The sequence below is a fragment of the Hyperolius riggenbachi genome, chromosome 7, assembly GCF_040937935.1.
Source record: "Hyperolius riggenbachi isolate aHypRig1 chromosome 7, aHypRig1.pri, whole genome shotgun sequence".
In the NCBI taxonomy this organism is placed as follows: domain Eukaryota; kingdom Metazoa; phylum Chordata; class Amphibia; order Anura; family Hyperoliidae; genus Hyperolius; species Hyperolius riggenbachi.
In genome coordinates, this window is record NC_090652.1 from 32,895,414 (window position 1) to 32,911,474 (window position 16,061).

The window sequence follows — 16,061 nt, forward strand, 5'->3', positions numbered from 1 at the left end:
TCTTGGTTCTATTGATCTGAGGCGCAATCGATGCAGGAATCGAGTGCGATCGTTCTTTTCTTCACGGGCGGTTCCAGGACGCGCCTGCGTCCCCGCAACCGTCCGTGACAGCCCTCCCCCTTGTCCGCGGCTTAGCCACTCATCCGCACGATGTGTGGCGGCGCCGCTAACCTGGCTGACGGGCCTCGAGTTGCCGGTACGGCGGGAAAACCTATTGGAGCCTGTGGTTCGGTTCCCCTGGACCGGTCGCGGTCTGCTACCCTCAGGGTTGACCCAACATGGACCGTTCTGGACAGGGCGTTTGCGCCACTGCAGTCGGACGTGGTGTCTGCCGGGACTGCTGACAACGGGCAGTGGGTTGGTTAGGTCAACAGCCAGCCCACGCAGGGTTCCCCTGCTGAGTGGCTGTGGACCTAAAGGAACCCCGCGGGAATCCCTGGACCTTCCCAGCTCCTGACAGACGGCACATGCCCTGCAGTAGTTTGCTACATCCCTGTTCATCCGGGGCCAATAAAACTGGTTCCGAATACCGGCGAGTGTCTTGCGGACACCCGAGTGCCCTGTCAGAGGATTACCATGTGCGGATTTCAGCACATGTCCCCTGAACGCACTCGGGACCACAAGCCACTTGGTATTCGCGTGGGATCTACCTGTAGGGGGCTGTACAGACTCACTGTACAGTCTCCCACCTTCCCAGTACACCTTGAAAGCGGCCCCGTCTGCGAGGGGCTCAGCGGCTTGCTGCCTGAGCACCTCCAGGCTTGGGTCACTTTGTAGTGCGGCTGAGAATATGGCGCTGTCAGTTTCAGCCAACTGGCTCATGTCACACGAGGCCAGCGGCTGAAAAGTCTCATCCCTGCGGTCAGAGGAGGGGGAGGAGGCCGGAACCCCCTCCACCTGTTCTGAGCTCGGGTTCTGAGCAGTGCAGCTGCGTGGTACTGCTAGCACAGGTACACTGTCAGAATGGCACAGACGGACATTACTCAAATCATCATTGCATGCAGTAATGACATTGACAGGTATAGACATTTTTTCATTACAGACAGGTTGTACAGTAAACTCAGGTACAGCTACAGCATCATCACAACAGACAGTCTGTACATCAAACTCAGGTGCCTTTGAAGCAGGCACTATTGAACCTGGTACCCTTGAACTGGGCACATTCAACCCACCTCCCCCTGGTGCTCCCCCAAGTGTATAAAGTACCTGGTGGTGGGTGGAGAGTCTGTCTCCTTCCGTGAGCGACAAGGTGGTCGTGGCAGGTTCATAGTAGGACACAAGCTTGCCCAAATCAGTCCCTAGCAACACAGGGACTGGGAGATCCTTCATAACCCCAACAACCCGTTCTTGGACTCCTCCCACTCCCCAATCCAGCTTCACTTTTGCGTGGGCTATGTGGAAAAGGGTGCCCTCTACTCCAGTAAGGGCAAGGGATCGGCTGGAGCTGATGCTTTCCTTTGGTACAAGGTGTGAGTGAACTAACGTGATGTCAGCTCCGGTGTCTCGGAATCCGGTGACAACTTTGCCGTTCACTCTAACAAGTTGCTGCTGGTCGGTTCGGTCGCGGATTTCCTTTCCGCGGGCAAACAGGACAAAATCTGATGATCCAGGCTGTGGTTCGCTGGCGGGTTGCCTCTGCTGTGGGTGAGGTGCAGGTGATGCAGATGATCCAGGTGCTGGTGGTGTCTGTCTCCGCTCCGGGCAGTCGAACTTCATGTGTCCGGGCTGGCGGCAGTAGTGACAGGTGACCTCTCCAGGCGCTGCAGGCCTGGGTGCAGCAGCTGCGCTGGGTGGCCTCTGTGGCTGACGGCTCACAGGGGCAGGAGAGTCTGCCAGAGTATTGGGCTGACCTCCTCTCCAGCTGGATGGGACAGTCCTGCGGGTATCAGCCACCCGGGTAGTTGCAAAAGTCTCAGCAAGGTCTGCAGCGACAGTTGCTGAAGCCGGCTTGCGTTCTAGCACAAATTGTCGTACATCAGCAGGGCAAATGTTCAGAAATTGTTCCAGGACTATCAAGTCCTCCAGGACATCATAAGACCCTTTGGTGAGGCCTAGTGTCCACTGGCGGAGTGTGGTGAGCAAGCTGCTGGCCACATCTCGGTACGAATCAGAAGGCTTTTTCTGCCAGGCCCTGAACTTTTTCCGATAGGCTTCTGGCGTCAGCTGGTACTTAGTAATGATAGCGTCTTTTATAGCAGCATAATCATTATCCTTCTCCGCAGGCAATTCTGCGAAGGCATCAAGCGCTTTGTAGCGCAGCAAAGGTGTCAGATGTCTGGCCCACTGGTCTTGGGACAGACGATACTGACGGCATGCTTTTTCAAAAGACCGCAAAAACAAGTCAATGTCTGTGTCTTTCTCAATATTAGCAAATTTAAATTTTGCACTTACGGGTGGTGCAGCTCCTTCGGCAGGGAGGCTGGGCGGTGAACTCCGGCTGGCCTGTTGAACCTTTGCCATGTTGAGCTCATGCTGTCGTCTCTCCCGCGCCTCTGCAGATTGGCGCTCCCGTTCTCGCTCAGCGGCATCCCTCTCTGCGTGGCGTTCTGCGGCTGCAGCAGCAGCGGCTTGCCGCTCCCGTTCCTCCCGCATTTGGCGCTCCTCACGCATGTACTGCAGGTACTTGTCCAGGTCAGTGTCCATCAGCTTTTGTAATGCCTGCTGCATTAGCGGATCAGTACAAACGGACAGTCCAGTACTGGCCGGTTCCAGGCGAGTACTTTCAGAAACTCTGGGATTGGGGTCCACACTGACATTCTCCTGCGTAACGGTTGCAGCAGGGCCCGCAGGATGCTCAACCTCCGTATGCGCAGAATCTTCAGTCTCTGGTTCCCCTTGACTTGGGTCAGATGGGCTGGTATCCACTTCAGCGGACACCCCCGGCTCCCGCAGTTGCTGGGTATCCCATTGAAACAATTCCGTTACCAGGTCCCGTTGTGTCTTGCGGCCGACATCAATGCCTCTCTCTTGGCAAAGATTTTGCAGGTCCGCCAGGCACATTTTCTTGTAGTTCCCGGACATTTCCATGCCAAATAAAATAAAACTTTTGGGGAGGGGTACTGGCTACACAGTCTCTCTGTATATATAAAAAATATATTGCCTTCCAGCTACACCAACGAATTAGTTCGTTTCTCGATAGCGCTAGCGCTATCGTAGATACTTTCAGCACAACACAGGTCCCAACCGCTGCCTAACACTGTCACAGGAACCCTAGTGGCTGACCGCACTTAGCCTTCTAAACGGTGCCAGCGCACAGATCGTGCGAACTCTGGTCGCAGTCAATGCGCAGGAACCGTTAAGAATTAGCCGCAGACAACTCAGAAGGGAGCCTGTGAGACACGGGTAATTACAACGTCACCTACTGGTTCAGAGTAAACTGCCACCACCGCGGCTACCATGGGACCGTGGAGCCCATTAACTGACTAATCCTGCGAATAAAACGGTTAAACACACGATATTCTGTCTAGCCAACAACAAACAAACAGTAGCGTATCTTCAGAGACCCGGGATCAGTTCTGTGTGTGCTGATAAGCAGGGTAGCAGACAGTGAATGACTTGGAGAAAGTCGTTTATTCACGCAATATAAATAATTAATATATACAGACAATTATTAAAATCAACAATTATTAAAACAGTAATAGCCAGTATGAAAAATAAAAGAAGGGAGAAAAATACTTAGTTCCTGGAAAGATGTCCTTTTTGTGGGAAAACAGAGTTCTGGGTTTCAATTTGAGTTCAGAGTTCAGACCAGGTGGATGCCAGCATATCCTCAAGCTGGCATCTGATGAATTCAAGATGTTTCAGTGTGGAGGACACTGAGTTTGGGTCCTCAGCCATTCTTATGCCCCTGCTTCAGTAGGAGGGAGTGAGGGCGGGGAGCCATACACCCCCTTAGAAGATGAGATGAGCCCTCCCCTTATCCTGGGGGCTAGAAATCATATCTACCCATATATGGGCTCTATCTCACAGAACCGTACAGGTCAGGGCAGATTTATTAACATTTTCAGGTCTGTCTCGATTTACCCAGCGCCCTGATACCAGACATGAGGGGTGGGACCCCTGTGGTATCATCAGGGCATTTTCAAACTGCCTAACTGGCAGTCCTTACCTCAGAATGTTCTGAAACTTCCTCAGAACCAGCACCGGGGCTCATGCTACACTTCCCCCACGTTTGGTGAAGCTGCCATCTCAGGAACCCCAGAAATATTACAGATCTGGGAAGTTATGGATTATGCCATGAGCCTCAGGTTAATTCAGGAGGTGTTCTAGCTGCTAACAGCTGACTTTCCTTTGATCTTTACTAGGGAGCAAAGCGTCAAGACCTCCCGTGGATTCGTAGCCTGCCTGGCTGTACCTAGGCATCCTTTGGTTAATTAACATCTCCATGAGATCAGCTAAGTGTCACCTGGTTCCCAGAACCAAAAGGGGAATTGTGCCTTCCACAGGGAATATGTCCAAGCTAATTAACACCTTCCCCCCAGGCTGTCACTTCAGCTAAGACAGATCCCCCAGCTGTTCCTAGGCATAGGGATACTACACGTCAAATCTTGGTTCTATTGATCTGAGGCGCAATCGATGCAGGAATCGAGTGCGATCGTTCTTTTCTTCACGGGCGGTTCCAGGACGCGCCTGCGTCCCCGCAACCGTCCGTGACAACTGGTTTTCTAAAAGCAGGCTAATGAATTTAAAGGGGTACTCCAGAACCGATTTTGTGCGCAATTTTGTATGATTGCGCAGTTTGCGTGGTTCTGCTGGTGAACCCGACCGTCACAATATGTCCACACTTTTTTTTCTCTTTTTACCTGGCCTGGATGCTTTTACGTAACTATGGCAAGGGGATTGTGGGAGGGTTTTATTTTTTAGCCACAACAGCAAGCTTATCTCAGCATTCAAATAACAGAAAGCTTTCCAATTTGGTATTTTGGATAAGATAAGTACACTATAACCAGAATTGTGAATTGTAATTGTGAACTCCCCCCCCCCAACCCCCACCTTCTTGAAGAGTTCATATAGCAATTTAAGCCTGATGTCTAGGTCATGATTGTTGTGGAAGTATGCTGTGGCAGTAGGGAGAGAAAAATAATGTTCGGTAGAAAAGAACAAACAAACAAAAAAGAAAAGGGCAGAAGCTACGTCATGTTTGGCATCCCAGATAGACGGCAAAGATGGAAACCAGCAGGAATATTGGTTTTTTTTTTCCATATCACATTCTTCCTAAATCTGACAATGAACACTAAAAACAACAGGATAGGTGAGCTAAATGACAAAATAACTTATTGGATGTTTATTTTCAGTTAATATGGTGTGTCATCCCACTTTACAACTGACCTGAGAGGTACATCTTTTGAGAATCCCCAGCAAAAACCAGTTCTATAGCTTTTTAAAAAAAGACCCATGAAAATGCAATCTGAATGGTGACACCTAGTGTCTAAAATTGAGAAGGCATGATTTACAAAATGGATACAAAGCCAATTTTAAAGTGGACCCGAACTTAGAACTCCTCTCTGCTCTAAAAGATACACAGCAACATAATAACCTTTAAAGTGACCCTGAGCAGAACTATAAATCAAAACTTTCACTTACCTGGGGCTTTCTCCAGCCCACCGTAGGCCGCGAGGTCCCCAGGCGCACTCCTGGCTCTTCTGTGGGTCCCGCTGGCGGCTCCGTTATCGGCGACACCTGGGCCGCGTGTTGGCCCGCACTTCCTAGATTTGAATGCTTGGCGCCATCATCACGCCGACCGCTACGCTTCACCCTGTCTGCCGGCCTGACAGGACTTTTTCTAACTCTGAACCGCACATGCGCAGTACTGTTATGTCGGCCGCCTTGCTAACACGAAATGGGCACCAAGCATTCAAATCCAGGAAGTGCCGGGCCGACACGCAGCCCGGGTGTCGCCGGTAACGGAGCCGCCAGCGGGACCCGCAGAAGAGCCAGGAGGATGCTGGGGGACCTCGCAGTAGGCTGGAGGAAGCCCCAGGTAAGTGAAAGTTTTGATTTACAGTTCTGCTCAGGGTTCCTTTAAACAAAAACATTTCTGTGTTACAGCTGATGCAAATTCTAAAATAAATCTGCACGGTTTCTACTTCCTGCTTTCATGGAAGCAGACATACAGTATTGTTTACAGCCTGTGCTTTCAAATGGGCTTATCTGCTTATCTGCCATGGCAGTCATGTGACACGCGGGGAGATCAAATTACAACTAGTGATTAGACACAAATTTCCTTCTGTCCTGTGCAAGAGTTTAGGTCCACTTAAACGGTGGTGAGAATCTCCCTAGGGCCCGGTTCACATCTGCGTTTTTTCGGGCCAGCTGGATCCTGGAAATCGGTCTGTTTTTATAGCCAGTGTGCTGCCTGTAAAACGTCAGTCTTCCATAGGTTCCTATTGTGCTGCATAACCTTCCGCTGAGCGAAAAGGTCCGGGAAATTAGGTCCTGCAGCATTTTTTTGTCCGTTCAGCGGAATGGACAACGGAACCGTATGGTCAGATCTGCAGCTAAAAGCTGATGTGAACAGGGCTTCAGCAAAATTGGGCCCAATTCACTGCAAAGTCAAGTTCTTCAGTCTCGTTCACTCATCCCTATTAGCTACTGCAATGATGGAGCGGGCTGCTCAGAAGCAGAAGGCTAGATAAGCTTTGGCATCTTACATTATATGTTTAAGCATCCCATTTGCATAGTTTTGTGTGAGCACCAGCACTGTTTTTAGGGGCCTTTATCTTCTTCCTCCTTCGCATCTGTCATGTTAATAACAGCACCTGTTGGTAACAGCACCCCCTACATGCGGCCACGTCATCACAGGGGGCACTGTTACCAATGCGATGCATCCAAAGGAGGAAAAAGATAGAAGGCCGCGTATGGGTCCTGATAGGTGAGTTGTTACTGCTCTGTTCTCACACTACCCCCCCCCCCCTGCTGCTACTCCCCTTCCCCCACCACTAAGGGGTGGTCCTGGGAAGACCTTGTTACCTATGGGGGGTGGGAGGGGGCACACATTTGGCTACATATATATTATGTGCCCGAGTCGGGGGGATGTTAATCTTAACACTCTCGCCCTAAGAGCTAAGTAGCCTAGAAACTGCATACCTCCCAACTTTTTGAGATGAGAAAAAGGGACACTTAAGCCACGCCCCTGCCACACCCCTTATCACGCCCCACCACGCCCCTAGTCACGCATACCGTAAAGATTTCATAAGTAAAATATGTTGTTTTATAATTCAAACCACAGTGGTCCTTTCTATCCTGGGTCATTGTCCTTCATAGTAACATTTTAAAATTATTAATATATCAATTTAAAGGATGGAAATAAAGTTTAGAGTCAATCACATTTTTGGCATATTAATATACATATTTATATAGAAAGAGGGACAAATGAGGGTGAAAAGGGGACAGAGGGACAGGGCTCCGAAAAAGGGACAGTTGGGAACTATGGGATTGGAGGGTGCGTGGCACTCTGTGGGGGTCGATTGGAGGGTGGCAGTGGGCAGAAGAGGGAAAAAAAAGATAGAGGCAGGGGCCCCAACCGCCCCGGATTCAGCGGGACGGTCACGGGTTGGGAGAGGGGTCCCGCTGTCACGGGATACCCCCCCTTGTGTCCCGGCAGGCAGAGAGAGAAAAAAAAAGATCGAGGCACCAGCCGCGCGGACAGCCGCTGAAGTGTAATGCGGCGGGGAGCACAGCCGACATCAGTCCTCCCTCTCCATCATGGCCCCCCGTGAGTCCCTATGAAATGCAGAGAGATCGTGCGCAGGAGTGTTTAGCTTACATTACTGTTCGGTGACTGGCTTCCTACTTCCTGTTTCGCGTCATGGGAAACAGGAAGTAGGAAGCCGGTCACCGAACAGTAATGTAAGCTAAACACTCCTGCGCACGATCTCTCTGCATTTCAAAGGGACTCACGGGGGGCCATGATGGAGAGGGAGGACTGATGTCGGCTGTGCTCCCCGCCGCATTACACTTCAGCGGCTGTCCGCGCGGCTGGTGCCTCGATCTTTTTTTTTCTCTCTCTGCCTGCCGGGACACAAGGGGGGGTATCCCGTGACAGCGGGACCCCTCTCCCAACCCGTGACCGTCCCGCCGAATCCGGGACAGTTGGGGCCCCTGCCCTGGTGAGCACACTGCATCCTTTATCCTCTTTCCTGCTTCTAGATTTCTTTTTCTCCATTGACCTCCTCCTCTCTGATTACTTCCTGTTCCAGTTGGTGGTCGGGTAGACTTCCAGGACTTTGTTGATCTGATGACTCCGAAGCTGCTGGAGGAGACGGCAGGGATGATTGGAATGAAGGAGCTCCGAGATGCCTTCAAAGAGGTGAGAGAAGAGTTTGGACTGAAAGAGACAGAAGGGGAGTGGATAATCCCGACCCACTGTGAATACACATAAACACCACTGGGAAAGCAGTAGTAACAGAGATAGGCTTTCTTGCTTAAAGAGAGTCTGAAGCCTAAAAAAAACCACGTCTTTTTACTGGGCAGTCCTGTTCAGCAATAATTCCATAGCTGCGGCAGAACGATCAGTTAATACCCCTGAAATCCCGGGACAAAATTCCACGAGTTACCAGGTCGTGGATTTTGCTGACCGAGGGAGGCAGAGCTTTGCGCTATAGTTCTGTCTCTGCTCTCATCAATCTCTGCCTCCTCCAGCCCCTCTCAGTGAAAGAAGACTGAGAGGGGCGATAGGAGGTGGAGATCGGTGGAGATTGATGCGAGCAGAGGCAGAGCTATTGCACAAAGCTCTGTCTCTACCCGGAAGGAGCCCCAAATTTTGCCCCGGGGATTTCAGGGGGGTATTAATTGATCATTCTGCCGCGGGAATGCGGCATTTCAGCTATGGTCTTATAACTGAACAGGACTGTCTAGCAAAAAGAGGTAATTTTTTAGGCTTCAGACTCTCTTTAAAGGGAGCCTAAACTGAGAGGGATATGGATGTTTCCTTTTAAGCAACACCAGTTGCCTGGCAGCACTGCTGATCTCTTTGGCTGCAGTAGTGGCTGAATCACACACCTGAAACAAGCATGGAACTAATCCAGTCTGACTTCAGTCAGAGCACCTGATCTGCATGCTTGTTGAGGGGCTGTGGCTGAAGGTATTAGAGACACAGGATCATCAGGAGAGTCAGGCAACTGGTATTATTATTATTAAGGAAAAATCCACATCCTTCTCAGTTTAGGTTCCCTTTAAAGAGCATCAGATGTGAAAAATTCACTTTAGGATTCATACATCCTTAGGTAGAGGAAAGGCTGTGGACACCATAGAAGCTTCCCAGTCCTCGGCCCATACTGTCATTCCTGCTCCATCCCTGGTTGCAGCTGTTTGACTTGCTAGCAGGGCCGGCGCTACCATAGAGGCAAAGGGGGCAATTTCCCCAGGGCCCCAGATCCTGTAGGGCTCCCAAGGTGTCTCCCCCCCAACTTAACTGTTGCTCCCCAGGAGCCCTGCAGAGTCTTCACCAGAACCATGGAGTGTCAGCCCATGGCTCAGGAGCCCTGGGAGAAATTTGACTGCAACAAAGGGTCCCTACTGCCGCTTTTTGGTTGGGGGTGTCTACTGGGGGGCCCCCTGCTTGTTTTTTCCCCGTGGAACCCACTGTTACTAGAACCGGCCCTGCTTGCTAGTTCTAATAGTTTTTTGGAAGCCTTTTGGAGTTTTGCTTGGTCAAGAATGTGCAACAGTGCTTATATAAATATTCAAAAATTACCTTGCCTTATCCTTCAAAAAGAAAAAAATTAAAGAGGCCCTGTAGTGACACATAATAGAATGCAGTAAGTTATTCAGGATACCCACTTTTATTGTAATTACTTGGTTTAAGCATCTAGATCTAGATACAGCTGTATATTAGTATGTATGTAGCCCCGCCCTCCCAGTGATGTTTAGGTTCGGCTGTTTAGCTATGCGGAATTATCCCCCCAGAGCATTCTGGGAGACCAGGCATTATTTTCACTGGCTTCGGAGTTCTCAGGAACAAGCATTCCGCAGAGATGCACCTGACAGGACTAAAGGTGTTGCCGCCTGTGATAAATTTCAGAATTAAAATCAGGGGGAGGCAAGCACTGACTAAATGATTTATAAAAGAATACTGTGAAAAATAAGCCATTTTATTAATTATGCTATTTTCACTACAGTTCCATTTTCATTTCTGATGATATAATAATAATAATGATGTTAATTTACACCAAAACTCTTAACATTTCCCTTCCTTGTTCCTGGCAGTTTGATGCTAATGGCGATGGGGAAATTACCCTAGAAGAGCTGCAGCAAGCCATGCAAAGGCTTCTGGGAGAGAAGCTGACCAATAGCGAGATTGCGGATGTGGTGAGAGAAGCTGATCTGAATGGAGACGGGACGGTGGATTTCGAAGGTGAGATCAGATCTCTTAAGGTGGCCATACATCAGGCAACTTGGCGGCGGATCCACCATCCGATTGATTATTATAATCGGATGAAAATCAGAGCATGCCCAATCAATAATGCAACCAATTTTGTTCTGAAAATGGTCGCATATATCAGTCGGACCCAGAGCCGGGACAAGGTCCTCCAGCACCCAAGGCTGAGACACCAAAGTGCGCCCCTCCATCCCTGCCACCCCAGCCATCACACACTGATTGCTATTAGACTTAGAGGCGCCACAGGGCCCACAACCTCCCCAACACCTTAATATCTAGTTAACTGGCTTGAAGTCACTGCCATGTATCCCCTTTTCTTATATATTTCTGCTTCAAAACACAATTAGGAATGACAGCTGAATGAATTCTGCGCCCCCTCCTACACTGCGCCCTGAGGCTGGAGCCTCTCCAGCCTATGCCTCGGCCCGGCCCTGGTCGGACCTGCTGCAAGATGTCGGGTCGTTGTGGTCGATCGGGTGCACAGCGGTAGCGGAAAGCTCTCTCGGGATGAGCAGCGGATGTATGAATGTGTGTGCATTTACACATTACCCGTCATGTGTCTCGTTGCCCATCCATCTTCTGAATCTGCCTCTCCTTCATTAGCCCCATACACGCTGCGGTGCATAACACGCGACAAATGTGTGACATCACACACGCGTCACACCGGCATGTATGGGGCTAATTGAAGAGCGGTGGATTTGGAAGACAGACGGGCACCGCGACACAGGACATTAGGGGAACAGCAGCGTGGCAGCAGATGCGGCGTCACAAGGCCGATTCCCGAGAGATTTCATACTGAAATGTATTGGGAATCGGCCTGCGGTGTATGGACAGCCGACTGATCTCTCTCTATTCACATTCGGTCAGAGAGAGCGATTTGTCTCTTGGTAGAATCTACTCATCATCGCTAGATGTATGGGTATCTTTATTGGAACATTTCCGCCGCCTCCCACATCTCCGCCCCCTTCTGACGCTTACCTCTCCTTTTACAGAGTTCGTCCGGATGATGTCACGTTGACCTCTGACCTTTACCGGCCTGACACAGATGCCAACTTCCCCTCCATGCCGAATACTACACAGGATGTCTCAAGCCAACATTTCTAACAGTCTAGAACCTGAAAGGGTCCCTTCCTCCGGTGTTATATATAATATCCATGTTCCTGGGCTCTTCCCTGCCTTCTGCAGAGCTAAAATGTAAATTAATAAACCGTTTTTTGTAGCTTTGTGTCCAAGTGTGAATTATGTTGTAGTAAATATAAGATAACCAAGAATAGCAGCCGTGCTCCACAACACCAGAGGAAATGATCAGTTATTGTCGATAAAGGGATTCATTTATGTGATTTGTACTTCCTGCCAAAATGTGTGTAATCATCATGCCTGGGAACTATGAAAGAGAGCTGAGAGGTGTGGATCTGGGGTGAAAGACACCCCCACAAAAAACCTAGGAGAATGGCCAGACTGGAGCATGATCAGTATGAAATGGGTGTGGCCATAGGTTAGTCATTTAGTGTCAATAATAACTACATGTCTCCTAAATAACATAGTTAGGCAGCATGTCCCCAAATAACATAATTAGGCAGCATGTCCTCAAATAACATAATTAGGCAGCATGTCTACTAATAACATAATTAGGCAGCATGTACCCAAATAATATAATTAGGCAGCATGTACCCAAATAACATAATTAGGCAGCATGTCCCCAAATAACATAATTAGGCAGCATGTCCACTAATAACATAATTAGGCAGCATGTACCCAAATAACATAATTAGGCAGCATGTACCCAAATAACATAATTAGGCAGCATGTACCCAAATAACATAATTAGGCAGCATGTCACCAAATAACATAATTAGGCAGCATGTCCCCAAATAACATAATTAGGCAGCATGTCCCCATATAACATAATTAGGCAGCATGTCCTCACAGTAGCAAGTGTGAGAGAGTAAGGAACCTTCTAAAACTGAAAACACAAGTGACACGCACAGTTTACTATATTTGAACATAATGACATTACAGAGTTATACCGTAGCCTTACCTTGCACACTGCTCTGCATATGGGCAGATGAGCCTCCTTCCCCTGCTTGCCGCTGCTGCCACACCACCACCAGCCGCACCACACACGCAGGACAAATTCATTTTTTAAATGGTAGATTCTTGAGGGGCAGGGCCGGTTCTCTCGTGAAGCAAGGTGAAACATTTGCGTGGTGGCACGGTGGCGTAGTGGTTAGCTCTCTCGCCTTGCAGCGCTGGGTCCCTGGTTCAAATCCCAGCCAGGGCACTATCTGCAAAGAGTTTGTATGTTCTCTCTGTGTTTCTGCGTGGGTTTCCTCCGGGCACTCCGGTTTCCTCCCACATTCCAAAAACATACAGATAAGTTAATTGGCTCCCCCTAAAAATTGTCCCTAGACTACAGTACTTACACTACATAATATAGACATATGGCAATGGTAGGGAATAGATTGTGAGCTCCTTTGAGGGACAGTTAGTGACAAGATATATATATATATATATTCATACACTGTATAGCGCTGCGTAATATGTTGGCGCTATATAAATACTAAATAATAATAATAATCAGGCGCAGAGATTACAGGGGCAGCATGTTTGTACTGTGTGTTTACACTAACAGCATGTATCACAGGCCCCCTTGTGGCCAGACCACTCAGTGCCTTTCAATGTATTCCAACCCACAGACTGTCCAACCTCTTGGACGCAAATGATGAGCTGGAACCGTTGGAATTTTGGCAGCAGACAGGCTAGAAGGGGCTTGCGAACTACAGTAACACAAATTTACACACTATTTCCGGGTACAAAGCTGCCACCACCTCTGTAGAAGGACAGATGACCTACTATCGCTGATTCTAATACCTGCGGATAAAAACAGTTAAAACACACTCTATTTATCTGGCTATATGAACAGTAGTAGCGACTCTTCAGAAAGCTAGGATGCATTCTGTGTGGCTGAATAGTAGGTGTAGCTGAGAAAATGAATGACTTTTAGAAGTCTTTTATTATAAATGCAATATAAATATATAAAGGTGCACTATGACAAAACATTTTAAAATGTAAAATATGTGCAAACATAGACAATGAAAATTATGTTTTTTTCCAGAGTAAAATGAGCCATAAATTACTTTTCTCCTATGTTGCTGTCACTTACAGTAGGTCGTAGAAATCTGACAGAAGTGACAGGTTTTGGACTAGTCCATCTCTTCATAGGGGATTCTCAGCAAGGCTTTTATTCTTTATAACGATATTCCCTAAAAAGGATTTAAACAATGATGCTGGCCAGCTTCCCTGCTCGCTACACAGTTTTTTGGCAGTTGAACAGAGCAACTGCCATTCACTAAGTGCTTTTGAAAATAAATAAATCCCATAGAATCTCCTATGAAGAGATGGACTTGTCCAAACCCTGCTGCTTCTGTCAGATTTCTACTGCCTACTGTAAGTGACACGGCTCTTTTGTGACAGCATGTAGTCAGAGTAGGAGGAGAAGCAAGAGGAGAGCGAGCTGAAGAGGTAATTATTGGGGAAAAGCAGCTTGGTGGGCTGTGTGAGGAGTCTGACAGTGAGTGAGGATAGGGGAGGAAGGAGAGCAGCAGTGCTTAATTTAACTTGCACAGCAGAATGGAGGAGGTGGCACTGCTGTCCTGACTAGGGAGGAATGGAGGATGGCCGATTGGCTGAGGGTGGGCAGTGTGTTTGTCACAGACTCACAGCCAGCCAGTGTGTTATTGTGTTGAGCTGTAGCATGTCATGTGAGAACTAAATGAAGCAGAGTAAATTATCGGGTGCTGTGCGATCATTCCAAATCGGGAAGGGGAGGCACATCTCACAAGTTTGCCTCAGGCAGCAAAAAGTCTAGAACCGGCCCTTATGGTCTGGACTCTGGGGCCTGGGAGCATTTGCCCCCCTCGCCTTAATTATAGCGCCGACCCTGAAGCCCTCATCCAAGTCAAGGACAAGGGGCTCAAGCTCGCATTTGGTACCCAAGAGGAGGTGGGAGTAACTGCTTGCACGCTTGTGGAATTTTAGAGCCCCTTTAATAATAAGGGGGTGTCTGTTCCTGAGTCTCATTTGGACCCCCTACATATTCAGAAGGAAGTAGTAAAATCTCCAGTCTCCAGCACCCACATTTTCCCCATAGTCATTATTTGTATGGGCGTCTATGGCGGTGCCCAAACTTCTGTGGTGCTCGATATTTTTCATTTTTCTGCAGCAAATGGGGCATGTATATATGCGGGATTGTGGAAGGGGGGGGGGGGATAAGGTAAAGCATTGGTGGAGGGTGGTTTTAAGGTTAGGCATCACTTGGGAGAAGGGGCTAGTTTTTTTTTCTTACAGATTTTTTTTTTAATAATTAATGTGTAAATGAATATTACATACTGGTAGTTATGTTTTTTATTTTTGGTTGAAAAAAGACATACGTCCATCGAGTTCAACCAGAGAAGTCCTTTGGAATCTGGCCATCTCAGCTATTGTAAAATATAAGCAATTTTAATCAGTAAGTTACATTCAGTAAACTTTCTCTTTCTTTAACTTTTCGTAAGAGTGTCGCCCGGTAACTATCATAGGTTTGTGGCTTGTGAGAGAAGTCCGCGCCCGTACGGCGTATTCCTGAAGAATGACTGAATAATTGCTTCCTGTCTGAGGTTTAAGCCGCTCGCTATCTGCGGATGAAAACGCCTTGTACCTCCTGATTGCTGAGACGGATTTTCTCCTGAACCGAGAAGTGACCTACTTTCCGTGCAGAAGAAAGTGTCTCATCCGTTGTCATTGTCACCTGGGCAGCGCATTAAATTGGGGTTGCTATGCGAGGGTCACACCATCCTAAATGGACCTTTTCCGTTTTTATAGATGTTTGTAAAGTTAAACTATAACTCCGGTCTCCCAGTAAACCCCAGATTCATATTACAGACTCTTATCTGATTAGGCTCAGTTTAAAGCAGTATTGTCACCATAAAAATCAAATTTCAACAGCAACTGGTCTGAATGTATTAAGTGATAAAGATGCTAATCCTGCATTCAAAACTTTTTCTGCTATTATGGTGTGGAGTCATCATATACCTTAGGAGCCCTGGCTCTAGTGCCAAACAGTGCCAAAAAGTTCAATGCTGGGAGTTCTTTTGAATGCTGGGAGTTCTTTTTATCTATAATATATTCCTCCTCTTCCATTTATTTCCTTGCCTAGCTGGTCACTTGTGTTTACAAGCAAGGCTGAGGTGACTCAGCGATTGGATGTGCAAATAAAAAAAAAGACTCTGGGAGGAGGGCAGCTAATGAATACACAATGAGCAAGAGAAAGGAGGGGGGGAAACAAGAGTCAGGGAGGATATGATGTCAGCATTAGCTTGGCAAGATGGCCACTGCCTAGAAAAGGATTTTCTGCTTTTCCTTTATAAAATTCCCAGGAATCATTACGTGGATAGCACAATACATCTGTTATGCAAGTAGAAGTAGTATTTATCTACTTATATATGTGCTTTTTATTTCTAGGTTAGCATGGGTGTCACTTGTTCTTTAAAGGGAAGCCGAGGTGAGAGGGATATGGAGGCTGACATGTTTATCTCCTTTTAAATAATACATACTGTATTGCTTGGCTGTCCTGCTGATCCTCTGCCTCTAATACCTTAAATAGAAACTTTAACAACCCCCCACCTACCTGGGGGATACTTACCTT

The 16,061-nt window shown here is 48.0% G+C and overlaps 1 protein-coding gene across 3 annotated transcripts in view; it reads left to right on the top strand.

The window, feature by feature from the left end:
• Window positions 1-11,597, top strand: part of LOC137525465 (calcium-binding protein 5-like) — a 46,605-nt gene extending 35,008 nt beyond the window's left edge. For all 3 annotated transcript variants that reach the window (XM_068246563.1, XM_068246564.1, XM_068246565.1), the window contains exons 5-7: window positions 8,199-8,308; window positions 10,207-10,354; window positions 11,371-11,597. In XM_068246563.1, the coding sequence (XP_068102664.1) occupies window positions 8,199-8,308; window positions 10,207-10,354; window positions 11,371-11,396 (284 nt within the window). In that variant the 3' untranslated portion in view covers window positions 11,397-11,597. The remainder of the gene's footprint in view (window positions 1-8,198; window positions 8,309-10,206; window positions 10,355-11,370) is intronic.
• The last annotated feature ends 4,464 nt before the right edge of the window (window positions 11,598-16,061 follow it).